Source organism: Plecotus auritus (assembly GCF_963455305.1).
Source record: "Plecotus auritus genome assembly, chromosome: 1".
Lineage (NCBI taxonomy): Eukaryota > Metazoa > Chordata > Mammalia > Chiroptera > Vespertilionidae > Plecotus > Plecotus auritus.
The window spans coordinates 201,481,429-201,502,817 of record NC_137770.1 but is presented as its reverse complement, the minus strand read 5'-3'; the positions used below and the strand labels follow the sequence as shown (position 1 = coordinate 201,502,817).

The 21,389-nt window shown below is 38.5% G+C and overlaps 1 protein-coding gene across 2 annotated transcripts in view; it reads right to left on the bottom strand.

Annotated features, from left to right (window-relative positions):
- ADAMTS3 (ADAM metallopeptidase with thrombospondin type 1 motif 3) overlaps positions 1-21,389 on the bottom strand; it is a 239,458-nt gene that overhangs the window by 40,688 nt on the left and 177,381 nt on the right. For both annotated transcript variants that reach the window (XM_080649386.1, XM_080649387.1), the window contains exons 5-7: positions 15,819-16,018; positions 2,130-2,213; positions 118-274 (exon numbers count right to left, since the gene is read on the bottom strand). In XM_080649386.1, the coding sequence (XP_080505512.1) occupies positions 118-274; positions 2,130-2,213; positions 15,819-16,018 (441 nt within the window). The remainder of the gene's footprint in view (positions 1-117; positions 275-2,129; positions 2,214-15,818; positions 16,019-21,389) is intronic.

The following is a 21,389-nucleotide window of genomic DNA, read 5'->3' as shown; positions in this document are numbered from 1 at the left end:
GTGGGAAGTAGATGGAGGGAGAGATATAAAATGAGCATTTGAACAGACTCCCTGATTTAGGATTACTTTGGAAAAGTCATACCCTTAAGTTTTTCTTCTACACCTGAATGGAAATACCTTGCATTCCAGCAGGTCCAAAGTCTTGCCTGGTTAAGAAAATTGCATGGTCATGGTGTTCAGAGTGGTTGGGATCCGATTTTTGTTGTTGGCAAGCCCAGCGACACACATTCTCCAAGCTTCTGGATGGATTTCCCCTTTCTATGAGGCTGATGGACTGAGAGGGAATAATATGTTGAAGACATACATAACACTTGCCCAAAGGCTTCTTTTAATAACTTTAGCTGAAGTTAGCATTTGGGATTACAGCATTTAAATAATGTTCGGTAATATTATTTGGGAGCCATTTAGATACCTACTTTAGTTTGGGAATTTTAAATGCCCAGGAAGGAGCTCTTTATGATAATCAGTATTACCTGTGTGAAAGGTGACTGACATCATATATGGTAATATGTGATGCTGAGATTTCCTATTGTGAGGCCACTCAATGTTAGTCATGGGGTTAAGAACTCCCAGTAATCTAAATATTTCCGAATTCAGCTTAGATTTTTAGTTTCACAGATATTAAGAATAAAAATAGAGGAAAGATTCTGGTATGAGACTTTTATCCAGAGCTGTTAAAGTGAATGATCTTTAGTTAAGATTTTTGTGGGGGGGGGGGTCCAGAATTAATCAACATATGGGGAGAATATAAGTTCTTCAATGAGCTGACAAAGCTGGTCAAATCTTAGTTAATGGGGAATGGTCAAATTCTATAAACCTCACACTGTGAAAAACAACTCTCCTTTTTAAGCTCACAGCAATGACGAGAGGTAGGGGTGTAGACTTATCTTGTAGTTCCAATAGATGGATTGGAGTTCCTTGGAATGTTGCTACTGTCACATTATGGCCAGGAGTTAAAAGTTCAGGGGGAAAGGGACCATCCTTCAAGAACCAGGAGCCACACTTCCCAGAGTAGCTCTGCTGGAATGAGAAATTGAACTTGCAACCCCAAATTAATTAGTCCCTGCTTGGCTGGCAGGCCGCGAGTTTTATTATATTTCAGCAAATGTTATTATCAGTGTTTACCTTCTTAACAAAATTAGCTTGCTTTGTTATATGCTGATCGCAAACTTCTCCAAGAAAATAATGTAACAACCAATGAAGGCTGTTAACATCTCCCGCTGGAGTTGACTTGGATTCAGTGTCATCAATGCAAAGTCCATCAGGTTTATGGGATAAATGAAAGATCAATGACACCCTCTTATTGGAAAATGATAAGTGGATGTTAAATACATGATGAAATGCAAGCCGGTGGATTTTTTTCTATTTGCTAACTATATAATTTCATTAGTATTTCATAATCAGAAAAATTTAATTACGGGAGGGGGATATAATTTTAAACATCAAGAAAATTGCCAAGTTATCACTTTCCCTATATTTTCTCACCAAAGGGAGAAACCATTTCATCCTTTGCATTATTTCCAAGGACAGGGACACATCTAGTACCATTTTAAAATCAACTATAGTTAGTTACATCATATGAAATGCCTACTATGTGCATTCTGACCTAACTTTTAATTTTCAAAAGGACCAAAGCTCTTTTTAATTAAAATATTCACTATATGCTTTACTTTTTAAAAACAAATCATGTGAGGAAAGGATCTTTGTCATTTTTCTTCACTGATATATCTGAAGCACCTAGAAAGCATATGACACACACTCTATATGTTTTGAAAGAAAAAAAATGAATCACAAATTTTATAATAATGATAGACTAAGATATTCTCTTTCCTCACAATGGTATCCATTTTTTTTTCATCCATATTGTCATGCTTGATGTCAGTATAACTATCTACTACTCTATCACAAAGGTAAACAAAGGGAATGGTACCAGCACACAAATCATTCATTAACTGCTCAAAGTTGGAGATCTCTACTCACTATGGCTGTTTATTTTAATCAGTTCAGTGCAACTGAGGTTTGCATGAGACTTATCTATGCCATCTGTTGGCTGAAGCTTCAACAATTTAATCTTCTACTTGCTAACCCAGTCCTTAACATTATAGTTCACATATTTTAAGACAGCTTACCTTTGCATAACCCAGCATGATCATGCGCACCAGGACCACATTTATATGTACTCCGAGGGACTCATCATGGTAAATTTCATTCACCTAGAAACAAAGCAGATAATTACTAAAAGAAAGGGGACACAGAGGACTTTGTCAAATGTGTAATAATTAAGGGATCAGCCATGTAATTACAAGTTCTGAAGTCAAGTCACTTTTTAAAAAATGTAGTTTAAACTGAACTGTGAGATGAGATCACTTTTAGCTTTGGAATAATTGTTAGTATGTGAATTACTGAGTTTGCACACTCTGAAATATCATGAACATAGAGAATATGCTTTAAAAAGGCCCCATTACACTACTGTAGTTAGTCAACATGTGCTAAAATCCACATATAACATTTACCAAAAGCAACCACTAGAGGGTGACTCTGGTGAAGCCTCTGCTAGCTGTGGCAGCTGGGGTGTGTGTCAGGTTGAGAGCCAATGGAAGTAGAGCCAGTGTTCAGAAATGGGAGCCTCTCAGTGCCCCGCCCTCAGAGGAATGCGGCAACTAGGCAGTGATTACTTAGAAGTCCAACAGAACAGATTTCTTCCATATTTGAATTATTAATGTGATTGTGTGAGTGCATATCAGATGAGTGCATGTCAGGCCTGGATAGAGCTCAGAAAAGCAAAGGTGAGTACTTGCTTTTATTTAATATTTAAAGTTACAATGAAATTTCTAAAAGTGACTGTGAAATCATAGATATTAGGATTTAAGCAACCTCAGAGGTCATAGTCTAAGATAATTTTATACAAACGAGGAAGATGAAGCCTGTAGATATTAACTGACATACAAAAACACACAGAAAGTTATTGGCAGATATGAATCCAAAGTGGGCTGTCTCTGTATTTTCTGTGGAACCTAGTGCAAATTAGTGTGATGAGGAACCCTTCGTAAGTTCAGAGATGCCAGCAGGAATGGGAAAGGCGAAGCTACCCAACTAGATTACAAAGTTAGCTGTAATAACTAAAAGGGGGATGGAAAACCAACTGCAGTTCCACTTGAGATCCAGGAGGTTTGGACAGTAAGCATGGAAAATTAAAAACGTACAGAGAAAAAACTAGGTTATAAATTTTAAAAATCTCACAGAAAGAGGCTTTAAAAGAAATATAACTCAAAAATGGTAGAATGTTCTAAAAAACCAAAAAAAAAAAACCTCATGAATCATAAAATTGTGAAATGCCACATTCACCAAGAAATAGACCAAGAAATCTCAAATGAAATGAAATCTCAAATGAAATCTCAAATGGGACTGCATAGAACACCTTAAAAAACCAAAGCCTTCAATGTGGACTAAAGGCATACTTACTGAATGTATACATGGAACAAAAAAAGAGGATACCTAGAATGGAGGGAAAAGATCTCACAACGCTGGTATATACTAACGGTGACAAAATATAGTTTAACAAAAAAAGATATAGAGTCCCTTTAAGTGGAAGAATGCATGCATATTTACACATTCATTTACATACACACACACAAACATAGAATGGTAAGACCAGATTTAATACCTGTTCAAGATAAGCCAAGGAGTGAAAAAGAAAATCTGCTATGTAGGTAGCTCATCACCAAGCTGTCCTACTGAAGGCCAGAGAACCCCTGAAATACTGAGCTCCTTTTGTCTGTGTTGTTATACAAGAGGTAGTGACAAACACAAATGTACCTGAAGAACAGCAAAGAGAAAGAAACCGTTCTGTCACATAAAGAACGGCTGGGGAGACATAGTGGCTAAGAGCCTGACACCAGGCACTGACAGTCTGTTGACATCTTGGTTCAACACCTCATTGCTTGTATTCTTCAACTTTCTGCGCTTTGATCAAAAGGACAACAGCATGGGGAAGACCTGGGGTGGGGCAGAGTGGTGGGCAAAATGGGAGACATTTGTAATACTGTCAACAACAAAAATAACAAATAAATTTAAAGAGGAGATAAGAACATTATCTCACAGGGTTAGGCAAGAATGAAAATATTTGACTCATGCAAACAAACTGCTCAAAAAAATTTCAGCAAGAGGAAGAGAGTGACATTCAAGTATAGGAAGAAGAAAAGAAAACCTAGAAAGAAGACCTAATAGCAGCCATATGGAAAAGGGGTTCAATTTATCCTGTGTATCTATAAAATAAATAGAAAAAAATGGGTTAACACTATTACAGGGTAGATTTCAGATAAATATAAGGAAACACTGAATGCTGGACAAAACTCTGGTTGCTTAAGACCATTTTTGGTCATGGGCAGATTCTCTCATCTTGCTCCACACCTCCTACTGCCTAATTGAAAACTGAATGTCCCCTCTTCTTCTGGATTAATTACCTAATAAGGAAGTTCTAATATTATAGGCCAATAAAATCCATCCCAAGACTCTCAGATATTCCCAGAGACTTTCCGTAAGGCATCTGTTTTAAATTAGCAACATGGCCTCACTCAACACGTACTTAGCTCATTGTAACTTTCAATGTAAAAAACAAAAAGGTTGAAAGCAATGTTAGAAAAAAAGAGAAAGCAGGGGCTCTATGGGGGGGAAAAAGAGGAACAATTGTAATAATCTGAACAATAAAGATTTATTAAATTTAAAAAAATAAAAATAAAAAAATAAAATAAACATATCCTCTAGTGAGGATTTAAAAAAAAAAGAAAAAAAGAGAAAGCAATGTTAGTAAATACATTATAAAATATGCATTACCAGTACTTTTTAAAATGTGAACAAAAATTGGAGAATACAAATGAAAACCAAAGAAAAGTAGCTAGGTTTAAAAAAGTGAATTGATTTCTGGAGCAGAGGTGATGGAAAGGAGGGAGGAACTTACAGCCATTTCAGAATAGCAGTGACAACTGCACTTTTAAATGCTGCAGGAAAAATCTACACCAGAAAGTCCTAGGAGCATACAATTAACAAACGTTGGTAATAATGGCAAATAACTTGTGATGTACATCTATTCCCCCCTAAATTAGTAGATACCTTTGTATTTGGTGAATTTTAAAACCAGTACAGTGCCAAGAAACTATAATGGATAAAATTCACGTTGTCAATGGCAATATTACACAAATATATTTTATGGAAATATTACATTCATATTAATATAAAATGATGGAATAAAGGGACACTTTTAAAAATTTCCCATTCACCAAAAGTTTTATTTAACAAGTCAAGGTTTTTTTGTGTTTGTTTTTTTTTTTATGTTACACTAATTATGCCAAGCTAATTAGGTAATAGGATTCTGATAGAACCAAAATTAGTTATGGAGTATTCTGAGTCAGCACACATTCATGAAACTGTCACAGGGTGAACCTAAACTTTATGGGTAGCATATAAGGCAGTATATGCATACATAGAAGAAAGCACTCTTTCAATGTGGCAAATCAACAACTACTAGGTGTCTGCATTGTACTGGATACCACTTAATGTTGTGCCTTTCCAGGTTTAAAAGTGGCTTCCTGTACATTATTTACTTTTAAAGTGAACTTAATAATTTGATAGGTTTAAAAGTGGCTTCCTGTACATTATTTACTTTTAAAGTGAACTTAATAATTTGATTGCTTTTTATCTTTCCAAGCCTTATCAGTAATAGGATGCAATGCTTTTATACTCTGAGACATAGTGGATATGATAAGAGTTGGAGAAATAATTAGCACTTTGGCTTAGCTATTCAAAGGCCTGTGATTTCGTCCCAGCAATGCCACTGACAAATTGAGTAACCTCAGTCATTTAACCTCTCTGATCCTCTTTTTTCTCGTTGGCAAATTATAATTGAACTTGCTCTGCCTACATCACACAGTTGTTTCAATCAAGCAAAATGCCACACAACTGCCCTCAGCATAATATAAAGTACTTTAACACTCCTCCACCTATCCTTGCAAAAAGCTTTCTACCTGAAAAGAGTTAGAAAAACAACTGCCCCCATCTTAGTTTTCCCTGAAAGAGACGTGAAGACTCATACTGTCAATGTGTTTAATTGAATGAAAGATGTAGTTTAACTTATCAAAAAACATTCAAAAACTGACACTTTTTTTTCATCTAAATGTTGCACAAAAGTTCTCTCCAGCAGATGGCAGTATGTACATTTTAGAGGGGGTAAGGGACTGGCCATTTAATACACCTGAATGTTCTTACATACCAGTGGGTGTGTCTGCCTTTTCCTATATTTACAAATAAATCGAATAACTTCTTTCTTAAAATTAAATAAGTATTTAAAAATATTCTAACCCAAGGAAAACACTGAGTTTTAAATACTTTACTCATTTGGCTATTGAAAGCAAAGAAAAATGTTTTAAGACATCTTTATTTAGATTGTTTTTCAGTGTCATCTGATTAAAACATTATAAGAGGCATAAAAAAAATTCCTCTGACTTGGCTATAAATTAATCACAAATTTTAACAATCAATAAATTATATACAGAAAAAGTAAGAGTATATCATACTGAATTAACCATTAAAATGAAATAAAATAAATCTTGTTTAGAAAGCATTTTTACAACTCTTATAACGAAAAGGAAATAAATTTTTTTCCCTAAGTAACAGCAACAACAAACAACACAACAGCTAATATTACAGAGTTTTCCAGGTTCTACACAGTTCTAAATACTTATATTAATTCAAGTAATCTTTGCAGCAACTTTAGAGATATCCCCGTTTTAAATCTAAAGAAATTGAGCATCCCTCCTCCCCGCAAAAAGGGAGGAAATTGAGGCCCAGACAACTTCAACAACTTGCCCCAGGTCAGTTAGTAGGCAGAGCAAAGGGTGAACACCTAGGCAGTCTGACTCCACAATGAGGAGTTGTCAGCATGATGCTACACTTCCACAGACCTGCAGACCACAGGACGTCACTACGCACCAAAGTTATTCTGGTTTTAGAATAATCAATACTGATCTGCTACCCCTGAGTTTAGAAACTGATGAGGAATCATATTGGTAAAAGGAACTTAAAGATTTCGCTTCCTTTTCATAACCGTCCCTAATGTAAATGTTAAGGAAATGAGAAATTGGATTTAATTTATTATAAGAATTTCTTGATTATCAATATAATGGTATTCAAAAAATATCAGGAAAATAATAAAGAGGAGCTAGAGCACATCACTGGAAAAACCAAGAAAAGTAGAAAAGATAGGGCTGAAAGTGATAAGCAGTATGTTGGGTTGTAAGAAAGCACTGGGCATAAACATTCTGTATAATGCAAATCAAAATCTATCTACGAAAAACTGAATATCCTTTTGCCATGGTGAGCCAATCTATTGGAGTATGGGTAGACTCATTGTGAGGTGTTCAGTGTTGAGCCCAGAGTCTATTAAATTACCTGAAAGAAGGGGTAAACAAGACATTAATTCAATTTTCAGATGACCTTAAATTGGAAGGGGTTGCCAATGATGTGAGGAGAGAAAAAAGGTAAAATCAAATCAAGTATTCCTTTCCTTGAAAAGAAAATGCCTTCCAGGTTTGTTCCCGGACAGGACAATTTCTCCCAGGACATTTCCCTGGCAGGACAATCTGACCTGCTTTGTCTGACTAGCTGATGAACAGCTTTGTCTAGCTTCACCAAAACAACATTCATTTTTCTTGCAGATGAGTGGATCAGGTCTTGAGAGGCAGGATAGCGTAGTGGTTAAGAGCATGGGCTCTGCAGCCATATTGCCTGGGTTTGATCTTAGCTGTGTGACTTTGGGCATGTTACTTATTTCTATGCCTCAGTTTTCCCATCTGTAAAATGGGATAATTATAGTACTATCCTTATAAGATTATTGAGAGAAAAAAATCAGCTCATATATGTATAGCACTTAATGATGCCTGGCCCTTGCAAATAAAAAAACAAAAACTGTTGGCCACTATTAGTATCCTTATTCAAACAGAAACAAATAAATGGTACATACATATAATTTTTTTAAGAAAAAGACTTGGTTAATTGAAGGCAAACAAGTAATAAGATAGCCTAGGTGATTTTGGCTGTAAAAATAAAAGAATTCTGAAATGGACTGGGGGAAAATATAACTCTCTCCACAACCATCTCTTGTGGAGTTAAAAGTGTCAAACATACTTACTTGTGGCTCTCAGCCCCTTAACCTCTAGTCCTTTTACTCAAGGTAGGTTTCCCAACCTGTCAACTCTTCTTCCCTCACCCCCAATCTCAGACTAATTTTTAAGAATAATCTAATCAAATATTTACTGACCAGGTTCCACATACGCAATTGTTCTGAGGATGGGGAATGGAATAGTACAGGAGTTTGGGTCTGTCCTTATCCTGACTATACTGTAATAGGTAAAATAGGCTCTGAGCATGGGGAAAAAATGAATACAAAAAGGCACACAGTCAAGAAATGATGGAAAGGGTGCTCTAAAGAAAATACACCTGAGTGGTGAGATAAAGGACAAGAGGTTGAGGCAGAAGGGACCTGAGCCTGGGCAGTCAGGGCAGGGAGACCTATGGACAGGAAAGAGATGGTCTGTGCCGATCTGAGAATGAGCCACTGAGGCAAAGGGAAGAGCAAGTGCACACTCTCAGCCCACGTAGGAAAGCGCAGAACCCTGCAGAGACCTCCTGATCACGGCTTTAGAGACTGAGGCTCATGGACGTTCTGCGATGTTTCCCAAATAATGAGCACAGCCCAAATTCCAATAAAGCCACGTGATGCCAATCCCTGCTCCTGACCACTCCCATGCTCTCTTTCTCGTTGTGTCACAGTGAAAATGCTAAGTTTCTACCTTCTTCTGAGGCTTCTTCCAACTTCCCTAAAGACATTTGCTCTGAAGGTTGAACTTTACTTCCCTTATTCAATCTCTTCCTTTCTTGGTGTTCCTTCTCTTATTGATATTCTCAATTTTCCTTCACCATGAAAAAATAACCCACATACACTGTTTTGCAGCATTTAGTACTGTTTACCACTACGTCCTTCGATGACATTATTGGGTTTATTTACTTTTTTCTTTTTTTTTCAAGCAATATTAGCTTACCATTTTCTGCCTGGTCCACACATGTCAGTGTCTCATGGTCTCTGATCCTCTTCTCTTCTCGCATACTCCCCCTGCAGTGTTTCACCCACTGCTGTTTCTTCAACCACTATCTATAGGCTGATGAGTTCCAAATGCTTCTATATCTAAGTCTCATGCTCCGGAGCCATCTGTTCAACTCTAGTAACATCTATCTATTTGGAAGTAGACCTAAATATCTCAAAGTGTACTTGCCTTCTCCCTAAAATCTAGTCTTTTCTGAATATTCTATCACATTTAAAGACTAACTCATCCTTGACTTCTTCCTCTTCTTCGGGTATTGCGTTGATGCATTACTAAGCCCTGTGGACATCTCTTAAGCCTACCCGTTCTGTCCACCTCCACACCCAGCAGCTTAGTGTCCACCCAAATCAGTTGGACCACTGCAAGAACCTGTCAAAACGTTTGCAAATGTCCGCATTTGGGTAGTTCGGGCCCATTTCAGCGGTTTCCCAGAAGGGCAGATTATAATGGTTAGGTGATTGTTTTCAAAAGTCTGTCCTTTTATATTAATTATGCCTTTACGTCTTTTAAGCATTAAGGGCGCTTTGGGTGGACCAAGCATAGGCAATTCAGCCACAAGGCCTTACGTACGCTCTGGGCCTTTGGGACAGTGGAAACACACCCAAAGCTCAGGTAGAACTGATTCCCTTTTTTTCAACAATGAGAAAAATTATTTCCTCAGCAAGCTAGAAAGCTTTTCTGTACTTTAGGACCCTGGGCGAAATAAAGGATGGAATAAATCTGGGAAGGATAAGTTCAGTCTGATCACTTACAGGCTAAAAAAGAAAAAGTGGGTGAATGTCAGGCAAGGAATTTGGGGCTGCAGAATCAAAGAGACAGCGGAAACTGAGATGCTCCGGTGAAAATCAAAGAGACCTCTGAGGCAGCAACACTGTGCATGTCCTGGCATGCTAACGTAACCTGTGATGTGGGGACTCGCTCTAGAAAGACGGGTCCAGGATTTTCCAGGGAAGGTGTGCATGTTTATAGAAAGGGTGGCTGAACTGACTTGTGCTTATTACTCCAACCTGCCTCTGTGACCTGGGCTGCTCAATCCACATTGGAGAAATGAAGAGAGCTTGCTGAGGCAGGGAGGGGTATTGTAAACCACATGGAGTTTGGAGCCAGACAGAATGTGGTCTCTCTCCCAATGCTGGCACATAAATTCTATGTGTCTATGTTCATAACACAGTGTCTAACAGAGTTTCTTCCTCCAAATCACTCTAATGCATCCAGAACTCTCTAAAACATAGACTGATCAAGTTGCTAATCTTCTTTAAAACACTTTCTGACTCTTCCTTAGCAGAGTGAAATTCAAACTCCTTAGGGTGGCACATGTTTCTCTAAAGGTAGCTCCAGCAGCTCTGTCCAGCCTCACCTTCCTCCATCTCCCCTAAATCCCCTTCAATTTCACCTACCCACCAAACTCCAGTGGGTCCAAAAACGACCACTTGTAGTACGTTTTTAGAATCTGTTCTCCATCTTCCAAGACTCCTTTTTCTAGCAGGGAAATGACAATTTGTCCCCTATAGTTCAACTCAAATGACATACCCTCTATGAAGACTTCCTCTGCCACCGGCATTATTTGCCAAACCCTGTCCCCTCCTTTTCAGTTAATGTTTACTTTGTGGCTGAATCTTTTGAAGAAACGATTACATTTTATTATTATTTGCTAATTTGTTTACTTCACCTGCTAGAATTAGCTCTTTGTAGAAAGGAGCTAAATACTGAATTATTAATTTTTGTTTCTCCAGAATCTAACAGGACTTGGTTTGTGAGAGGGTTTATAAGCCAGGTGAATAAATGACAACAGTAAAGTATGAATTCAAATGTAAGAAATGACTGAACAATAATGACCCAAAATAGAAAACCGCTACATAATTTGCTTTGGTTGCCTAAACACATCTACTTCCTTGATAACTCTGCCTTGCAGTCACACTCATCGTTTTCAGAAACGTTAGTTAGGAAAGTGTTCAGATGTAATCATCACTAAGTAACCAGTAACCATACATATTTACTAACTCCTGAATAAGTCAACTGATGCTTGGTTGTTGCCAGAGTACTTCTGTGTAGTTTTAAAAAAAATATTAGGCAGTAAAGTCTGTCATGTCCAGGTAACACAACTATGCTATTATTATTAATTCATTACCCATCTTAAGTAGCAAATTTCAATATAAAAAAGAATTAATGAACTATCTCTTAATTATTAATGAGTGCCTAGAAGTACAAGATAGTTTTTCATAGTAGGAAGTATTCATGTAAATGCATTGTTTTCTTTTCACTTGGTAAATCTGGAGATTAAGGCATAGACTCAATTATCTGCAGGGCACTGGAGATCATTTTAACAGGCACGATAGACCCAGATCACTTCACAGATCTTAGCGAAGGACAAGGATACCTGCCACAGACAGGAAGTGTTGGTGGCAGAGACCATCTGGCACATTAAAAGAAAACAACCCACCCACTTACCCACAAAATCTGCTTCATCACCCTGTTAACATTTTAAATGGGATTGCTTGCTGATTTGATACAGTCACGCATGTAACTGAACCCTCATTTCCATGACTTGAATGGTATTCTCATAACACACAGTAAAAGGAAAGACATGAGAGTTTTATTTGGCAGGGGGTACACAAGAGGCAGTAAAGCTTCGGGAGGAAGAGCACGAGGGTCCAAAGGCACAGAGATGTGGGCTCCAGTCTTGGCTGAGCCACCTATTAGCTGTCTGTCTCTGGGAAAGCTGCCTAACTTCTCTAAATCTCAATCTCCTCATTTATAAACTGGGACTAAAAATGAACATATGCCAGGGTTGAGGATTATTACATAATTCATATAAGTACTAGCACAAGACCAGGCAGAGAGCGAAGGCTAAATGCTAGGTGGTAGTCGTTTAAGCCTTCATCCTTAACAACATTAAATCATTCTTTAAACCTCAAACTAAATGATTTTTAACACCTTCAAAGATTGTATTACTAATCTTCATTCCATACTATCCTTCTTGTTGTTGATGTCATAGATCACTCCATTCATGTAAATAACACCATCTTCCATCAGTGTTCAAGCCAGAAAAGTGTAAACCATGGTGGATTCCTCCCTTCCCCTCAGTCCCCTGTCTGATACGCTGGGAAATTCTATCGATTCTACACAAATACTTCCTTATTATTGCAATCTCCACTGTCCAATACACCATCGTCTCTTCCCTATGCATCTACAATTAACTTCCCGATGGCTTGTCTGAACCTCTCCAGTCTATTCTTTTCAACACAGAAAGTGGCCTTCAATGGCTTTTCCCTTAATTCACATAAAATTGAATTCAAACTCTTACGACCTGACCCCCCAGGTTAAAGTGCTGTCAGGCTTTGGCAATATAAAGTTCCTAGTGTGCCCTGTATGATTAATAAGTCTTAGTGGGGAGATACTTTGAAGCTATATAAATATCCTGTTTCACATTATATTTTCACCCACTAATTTTGTCATTCATTGATACTTAACTGCAACAGCTATTGCTTTACTTCTTACCAATTAGCAATTTCCTAAGGTCTATCATTCCTGCTACATTTATTAACTGGAATTCTGTTGTAAGGAAGAACTGTCCACTGTTTATTTATATACTCCATTATTCATTTGTATCAGTAGGAACTCACAAGTATTTCTTTTACTGCATGTATCATAATCCTTTATAATCATTTTATTTTTGCTCATAATAGCTCAGATTTGGCTATTGGGAGCTACTTTAAGTTGGCTGTACATCTGGGTTCTAAACCTAGGTGAGTGTCAGATGGACTGTGAATTTCTGAAATGGATGCATACTCATCTCAGTGTTTTGGAGCTAACAGTCAGTAATAGGACAACAAATAGGTCTCAGGGAGGAGCTTTAAGTCTATCATACTTAAAGCTTTCTGCCTGTCCTACAGGGGAAACCTGAAATTGTCTAGTTGGAGAGGGATGGGGGTTGTACACTGTGTTATTCAGCACCACTGACATTTTAAAGTGGATAATTCATAATTCTGTGTTGTGTAGCGCTATCCTTAAGTTGTAAGATGTTTAGCAGCACCCCTGACTTCTCCCACAGTAACACCTCCTCCGAGTTGTGAAAACCCAAAATATCTCCAAACACTGCCAAATGTTCTGGAGGGGGTGGGGGTAGGGTTGGGGGCGCAGGGACTGGGACAAGATGCCCTCAGTTGATAATCACTGATTTGTAATCAGGAAAATCTCTCTGCCTACACACTTAAGCCATGTGCAATTCAGCTCTCATCAATAAGAAGACCATTTAGTCTCCATCAGTCTGCTCACCATGTCCATCTTTTAGTTGGTTATGAACTTGGGAAGAGAAGGGAAAGAGCATTCTTAACTCCTACCAACATAAATTACTTCAATACAATGAAATAATGTTTTAAAAAATCATTGTCTTGTGTTCAGTTCCATTCTTTGATACTCTATTAAGTTTAGAATAATTCTGTGTTGTTGTTGTTTTTTGAGACAGAGACTCAACCTATTATCTAACCTTTCTAATGAACTTAAAAAATGAAAGTTCTTTTGATGATTATAAAACCTAAAATGAAGCATTTTGTTTATTCTCTGACACATAAACGAACTGTCTGATAAATATGCTAATATCCACTTCTACTTTCTTGTCAATAGATTCTACCTAGAAAACCTTTACATATTTATTGCCCTTCAAAAAAACAGTAACAGCAAAGCAAAATAAACAACAGGTAAACAAACCCCTAAAGACCCAGCTTATCTCCATATTTTCTGATGAATTAAATGATCAATGAGCATCTTGTTAAAACTTTACATTTTATAAACATACAAACTAAATCCCAGGAAAGAACATGATTCGTCTGAAGTCACAGAGCCAACCAGTGAACAGAGCTCAAACCCAAGCCTCTGCCTCCCAAGTCTCAGCTGTATTCTCAGCGCTTTACAACTTGGATGATCACTGTCATAGCTCCCTCCCCTAAAGTCTTATAGAATTTGTAATGTAGCACCTGCCTTTTATTGCTCAAACTTTAAAATTTCCCTTACATTTCTTTTTTCTCCTCAACTAAATGGTAAGTTCTGTGAGGACAAAGGACCATATCGAATATCTGATGCATTACTCCAAGCGCTTTCTGTAGTCTGAGCACCAGTCAGAGGCCTAACGAGTCCTTCATAACTGACTGTCTTGCTAATGGTTGGAGAAAGCAGCTAAAGGGTACAATGACCAATGCAACTGGGAACAGCATCTCTACAGACACTTTTAAATATTAGGTAATACAGACATCTAAAACATGGCTGTGTACTTCCGCGTGTGCACACAGCATGTATAAAGCACACGACTTGCATCTACTCATTCAATCCTCCCAACATCCCTAGTAAGTCCTATCCTTTTTCCTCATTACCCCAGTGGAAGCCTAAAGCAGGCACAGAGAAGCTAATCCATATACTCAGAGTTACGCAACTAGAATCACATAAACAGTTAACAGCCAATAGTTGAGGGCATTCATTTAATTCGCAGTGGTGAAGCTCTATACACATCTATTGACAAGGCCAGTTCTTTGTTTTTTTGGGTGTGTGATAATTGGTCTTCATGATAGGAGTTAGTACCAATGAACAAACAAAAAGGTGTTTGCATTTCTAGAATCATTTTCTGTTTCAAAGAGACATGGTATATATGGAATTTTATAAACTGACATCTCAATGAACAAAAATATATTTAACATAGAGGCTTAAACATTAGAATAAATAAAATCATGATTAGTAAAATTAATACTTTTCTCCCCCAGTAGAATTATTTGAAATTTAATCTTAAGCATGGAAAAAAGAAGGTAACAACACAGATGCCCAAAGAGATTACATTTATAGTCAAAAGCTGAAAGAGAGAAACAACTGGCTTAGGTAATATATTTGATAGATCAATATAATATGCATTTCAAAATTCTAAAGGATAAAATATGTAAAATAGATTTCACTACTATCTCAATGATCTTTTAGAAGTGATTTATATATTATTTCTCCTCAATTTTTCTCTGTCAATTCACAAGGGAAAAAACACTAGTTTGAGAATGTTGACTAGATTACTTCTGGATGTGATTAAGGCTCATAAAGAAGAAATAAAGAACAAATTTAAAGAGCCCTTTATGGATGCATTGCAGCAGCACTGTGCCAAGAGTTGACTATGCTTTGAAAAATATATTGCCTTTATAATATAATACTGAAAAATATCACTCTTATTCAAAAGCTCTACCAATAAGCATCCCAACAGAGTTATCAGGCCTAAGTCACTCTTTATCATTCCAGTATACAAAACCATGCTAAAAGAACTTTTTATCCCTTGTGGACCACATCAAGGCAGGCAGACTAAGCCCTGAGAGTTTTGATTGTTCCCAAAACAAAATGAGAAACATAATTCATGTCACAGTTCCACCGCGTTATGACTTCTTAAATTTATCATTTCCCCTTGATGACCATAGAAAACTAGTTGATCAACCAAAAGAAATGTGTGCTTCATGTTTCCTTCATTTTTTCACCATTGCATGTTAACTGTATAAGTTACGGTTTGCATTTAATGCAGTATGTACACATTTTGGGTGTGGGGCACAGTCATGGAAGGACTCACGTAGATTTTCAGAAGTCACTAACAAGACAGACGTGAATTACAAGATTAAAAAAAAAAAACACTTCAAAAGAGTCATTACTCACAATGTTCATCAGGGTGAGGAGGTAGTTTTGGACGTGCTCTTTGCCATGGAAACGGACCACAGAGTCATCCACTCCCAGCAGCACTTCAATGTTGTAATCGTTGTCTCCCGCATGTCTGCGACGCCTAATTGTTTGGTTCAGCTGCCGGTCAACCTGGTGGTAAACAGTACCTAGATCTTCAAGGCCTTCCAGCACTGACTCTATAAAGATATAAAGAAGAAAAAAAAAATCTCAGGCATTTCAGCTTCCCCAGGAGGTCTTTCAATCATGTCTTACAAGAAAAGGCTCTTCTAGGGGGCTCACCGTCATAATTCATAATCACGGAGACACTGGTTTTCAGTTAATTCTGTAAGTAATATGCACATCCCTGTGCTCAGACAGACTGCCTGTAAGCTCAACACTGAGGGTAAAGTGATACTGTTGTACAGAAAGCAGTGTTGCCATGCGGGTCTGAATGTTCCATGAGGATAAGAGCAGTTTCATCTTCCTCTAGCTGCATCCCCAGTACAGAGCAAAGAGAGTGGGGTACAGAAATCTGTTGGCTACATAGTTATTAAATAAATTGAGATTATAAATAAAAAACCACGTGCTAATAATTTTACAGAGGTTAATTTAAGTAACTACAATCATAGAGTGTAGGATTTGTATGTCATACATTTAAATCGCTCCTTTTACCAGCAGCCTTAACTTAAAAATTCAATTATAGTGTGGCAACACAACTGCATCTAGTGATATAATTATCAGTCCTTGTATATTACTTTATTTATTCTGAATATGTTTTTCTAGTGAATGCTGTGAGGGAAGAAGTGGATATACAAGGTACATCCACTTAACATCCAGTTAACACTATAGATCTACACATTTGTACTGGCCATTATTTGAATAGATTTAAATAGCAGGTCATTTCAATTGCTAGATACCTGAATCTGTGAGATGCCAAAGTAAGAAAGTAAAAAAATTACCTATGGTTAAAGGAAAATAATAGTATAAGCGACTTTTAATTGTATTTTTAGTTGAAGGAATTTAATTTTTTTACTTTCCAAATGGAAATACACACACAAACACACAGTCACACACACGCAGAGCATATATACAGAGAAATAAACATACAGATATACATATGTCTGTCAATCTATCTATCTCTCTGGATGGAGAAAGTGAATTGAGGCATTCTTAGGTTCTAAATATCTAGATGATATGCCTTCGATTACCAAATATTTGGTAAATAAAATGTTTTTGGTGGATTGAAAAATAAAATCTATCATTTGGATACTAAAATAAAAAGCTATACAAAATTGCTGGTATAAAACTGAAAGCATATTCATTTCCATTTCAAATATATAAAACCTGGAAAAAAATTTTACACACTACCTTGATGTCTAAAACAACCACATATCTAAAAACACGTCTGACAGAACCATGTCTGACTCACACTATATATGAAGGTTTATTTAATGCTGCACTGGGGCCTGTAAGCTATTTGAATTAGTGTCTGACATTAATGAATAGGCATTTTCCTCTCCACCTTTGTGGTTTTAGTAAAGTTGAGGGGTAAACAAAGATGCCTCTTGGCCAGAAAGATTGATGACCAAGCCATAGCCACATGGGATTAGAAATAGTGGAAGTACAGATCCCACTCGCACCCTTTCCACTTAAAAAAAAAAAAAAAAAAAAGCAAGCAAGCAAGAAATACCAGCATCCTCCCCTACAGTAGGGCCATAAGCTCTGAATGTAACTACTCAGATGTGAAAGCTATACTGTAATTCGCTTTGACCGAAGCCCAACTGCTAGATCATTAGCTGGGAATTTTCTCCTCATCAGGGAATCACACTGACTCCACAACACATAAATAACTCTCACCACCATCCACATCAAATGGAAAGCTTTCCTCAAAAGTTGTTTTTAAGAGTTGTAAACCCTCATTGAAGGCAAGAGCTACACCTGCAAACAGCTTTACTATTCAACCTCAAGTCTTTTCACACACTTGAGAATGTGAAAGGTTGTGATTGCGTACAAACAGAAAATTCATACATGAACTCCCAGTTCTAAAAATGGTTCTTTGGGGCAGAACTGTCAGCGACCACATCCAATGGAAATATACCAGCAATGTCATCATATCATTAAGTCTGATGCATGAATGAAGGCGGCTGAATACTTGTTTCAGAGAGAAGGTTCATTCTGCTCGAATACACCTTTGGTTTGGCCTTTCTACCTCTCCTTGGACAGGCAGTTTTCTGGAAAGAGAAGAGAATCTCTGTTTCTCTCTCCCACCCTCCCTCTCCCTTTCTCTCTTAATTGCATGGAACCTAGGGAGGAAGGAGGAAGCTTTTTTTCTTTCAATAATTGCCTTTATTCAATCAAGAATACTTCTGTCCCTGTTTCCCCCAGGGCTGTACAATGTTCTTTTTTATTATTACTAGATGGGCATTGCCAAACATTTCAAAAAACAGGGGAATAACTTCGGACACTTATTATCTATACACAACTCTGTTAATTACAGATAGTTCTGAGTCTACAAAATACCTTCATTCATCATGAAATTTTCTCAGTATGCCCAATTTATAATATAATGGTAAAACAATTAATAGTACAGGCTTTTAGGCAGACATACCTAGCTTTAAATCCTGGGAGTGTCACATCCTAGCAGTTGCTTTTATTTAAGACTAGGGGCCTAGTGCACAAATTCATGCACCTTGAAAGGAACTGTGGGCTGCGAGACTGTGGTGGGCACAGGGGCGGGTCTTGGCCCATCCTCCGCACCCCCACCTGGCACCTCCCACCGTGGCCCCCAGTCCCCTGTCTGCTGGCAGCCCCGCTCCCACTGCTGCCACTCCCACACGCTGATGGCACCGGCCCTGCTCACACCCATTGATGGCGCAGAGCGATTGGGGCTGGTGCCAGCAGCGGGTACAAGCAGGGCCAGCGCCATCAGCTGCTGCCCTGATTGACCCTCAGGAGCAGGGGAAAGTGGAGAAGCCCTCAGGGGCAATCGGGGCCGGCTCCAGCAGTGGGTACGAGCGGTGGCTCCAGCGCCGGCAGTGGGTGCGAGCGAGGCCAGCGCCACCAGAGACCTGCCCCAATGACAGCAACTGGCACCACACGTTGGTCTGGTGCCTCGCTCACCTGCTCCACCATCCCGCTGCGGCCAACACCCGCCATGTTCCGTGTGCAGCCCCTAGTGGTCAGCGCACGTCATAGTGACCCATTGTTTGGTTGTTCCGCCATTCCGTCTATTTACATATTAGGGTTTTATATATATAGATGCCTAACTTCTTTGAGCTTCAGTTTCTTCATCTGTAAAACTTTGCAGACTTGCTGTGATGATATGATTAATGATCTCCCCCAAAAAAAAAAAAAAAACAAAAAAAAACTGTGCACACTGCCTAGATGTTAGTGCTTAACAAGTATTATTTACAGCTACTAGTACAATAATGATGATGTGATGATGGTTTCCCATTAAAAGAAGACATCATTTTTTGACACTTCCTACATTCTATATTGTATATTGCAAATCAAATAGTTATTCTTTTAAAACAAAGATGAGGAGAAAAATCCTGAATTAATGTAAGAAACTCTGAACTGCTGGTAACTTTAGAAAGAATGAGAGTAACAATATCTCTTGCAGTGCACAAAGTAGACACAAGAGAGAAGAGTCTAGAATGTTTACATTCAATGTTAAATTAGGATTAAAATCAATGAGACAAGCTTCGTTACTAGATTACAAACATTCAAAATTGGAAAGAGTTAGCTTATAGATGGCGCTGAGCTTCATCCCACACACACTTATTGAGTACCCACACATGTGGGAGACCCTGAGAAGGTAAACAACTACTTGGCACTTCTCCAGGTGGAACCCCTGGGAACCACACAGCTGTACTGGATTTATAACATTCAGAATGTAGTTGAATTTTATCATGTAGTAGCAATTATGTAGGCTGGAGTCACTTCCACAATTGCTAGGTTAAGCAGACCTAATCAGGGTGCGAAAGCATGCCCTTTACTAGAGTTCACACCTCTATAAAGCATCAGCCTTAAAGAGCTGACACACTTTGACAAGTCTCTGTCTAGTTCTCCATGGTCTCTTTCCCCCCGTAGGAATAGCAACATTAAAGCCACCATCATTCTAATCCTGTCCAACCACTCCCTAGCAATCGGTTCACTGCAAAAGGGACTGAGAAGAACCACAGGGAAGTCAGCAGGCAAGTTCAAGAAGTGAAAGCTGAGTGACATTTTGCACTGGGTGCTGCAGACTGTGGTTCCTGGTGGCATACTGCTACGTAAGCGCATCGAGGGGACTTGAATAGCAGTGACAGACGCAATAACAGAGTTAGGAGGAAAACTGAGCATCTTGGAATAAATAAGTCACTGCACTAAGTAGAGTGGTGCTACACCTCCTCACACTTCACTCCAGAGTGTGACACTCAGAGCACTTTCCAAGCTTTTCAGAAATATCAAATGCGACCCCACTTAGTACTTCAATTGAGTGTGTTCTCTTTTTTTTTCCCAAAAAATTTTGGAAAATGAAAGTTTTTGAAACTTACCTGAGGAATTAGGATTAATATTTTGGAAACATTTTTATTGTATCCTTTTGTGTACCCCCTAGCTTCCCAATTGCTGTATATGAACTTTCAGAACAAGAATCATCCTATATAATAAAAGGCTAATACACAAATCAATTTGACTGAATGGTGGAACGACTGATTGCTAGGACGCACACTGACCATCAGGGTGCAGACGCTCAATGCAGGAGCTGCCCCCTAGTGGTCAGTGTGCTCCCACAGGGGGAGCGCCGCTCAGCCAGAAGCCAGGCTCATGGTTGGCAAGTGCAGCGGCAATGGCAGGAGCCTCTCTGGCCTCCACAGCAGTTGGACATCCCCCGAGGGCTCCCAGACTGTGAGAGGGTGCAGGCTGGGCTAAGGGATCCCCCCAAATGCATGAGTGCACTGGGCCTCTAGTTTTACCATAAAACCTGTTTTTATTGAAATAAAATATTTGGGGGGACATAGGTAACCAAGTCACAAAAAGTATAGTTATTTCAGTGTTATATAGAATTGTGTTACCTCAGAATTTTGAACTTATCAAACAGAAAAAGTAGAATATGACTTGTTTTGCTGATTATGGACACTGAAGCTTAAGACATTTTCAGAATGGAATATGGCATGTGTCTATGCCTAATTATCTTTACATTGCAGAAATGGGGAAATCAATCTGAACCCAGAAAAATTCCTATGGTCTGGAAAATGACAGGAGACAAAGATAACATTGGAAAGGTACAAATTTTGATCAAGTTCTCAATCTGATACAAGTATATTTGGGGTTGGAATGCAATCTTAAGCATCTATATATATAAAAGCCTAAGTGACCATTATGACCAGTTGACTGGTCTCTATGACGTTCACTGACCACCAGGGGGAAGATGTTCAATGCAGGAGCTGCCCCCTGGTGGTCAGTGCACTCCCACAGCCAACCTCCCATGGCCGGCCAACCTCCTGTGGTCCCTCCACCTGGCCAGCTGGCCCCTATTGGCCCTGATCACTGGCCAGGCTGAGGGACCCCACCCATGCATGAATT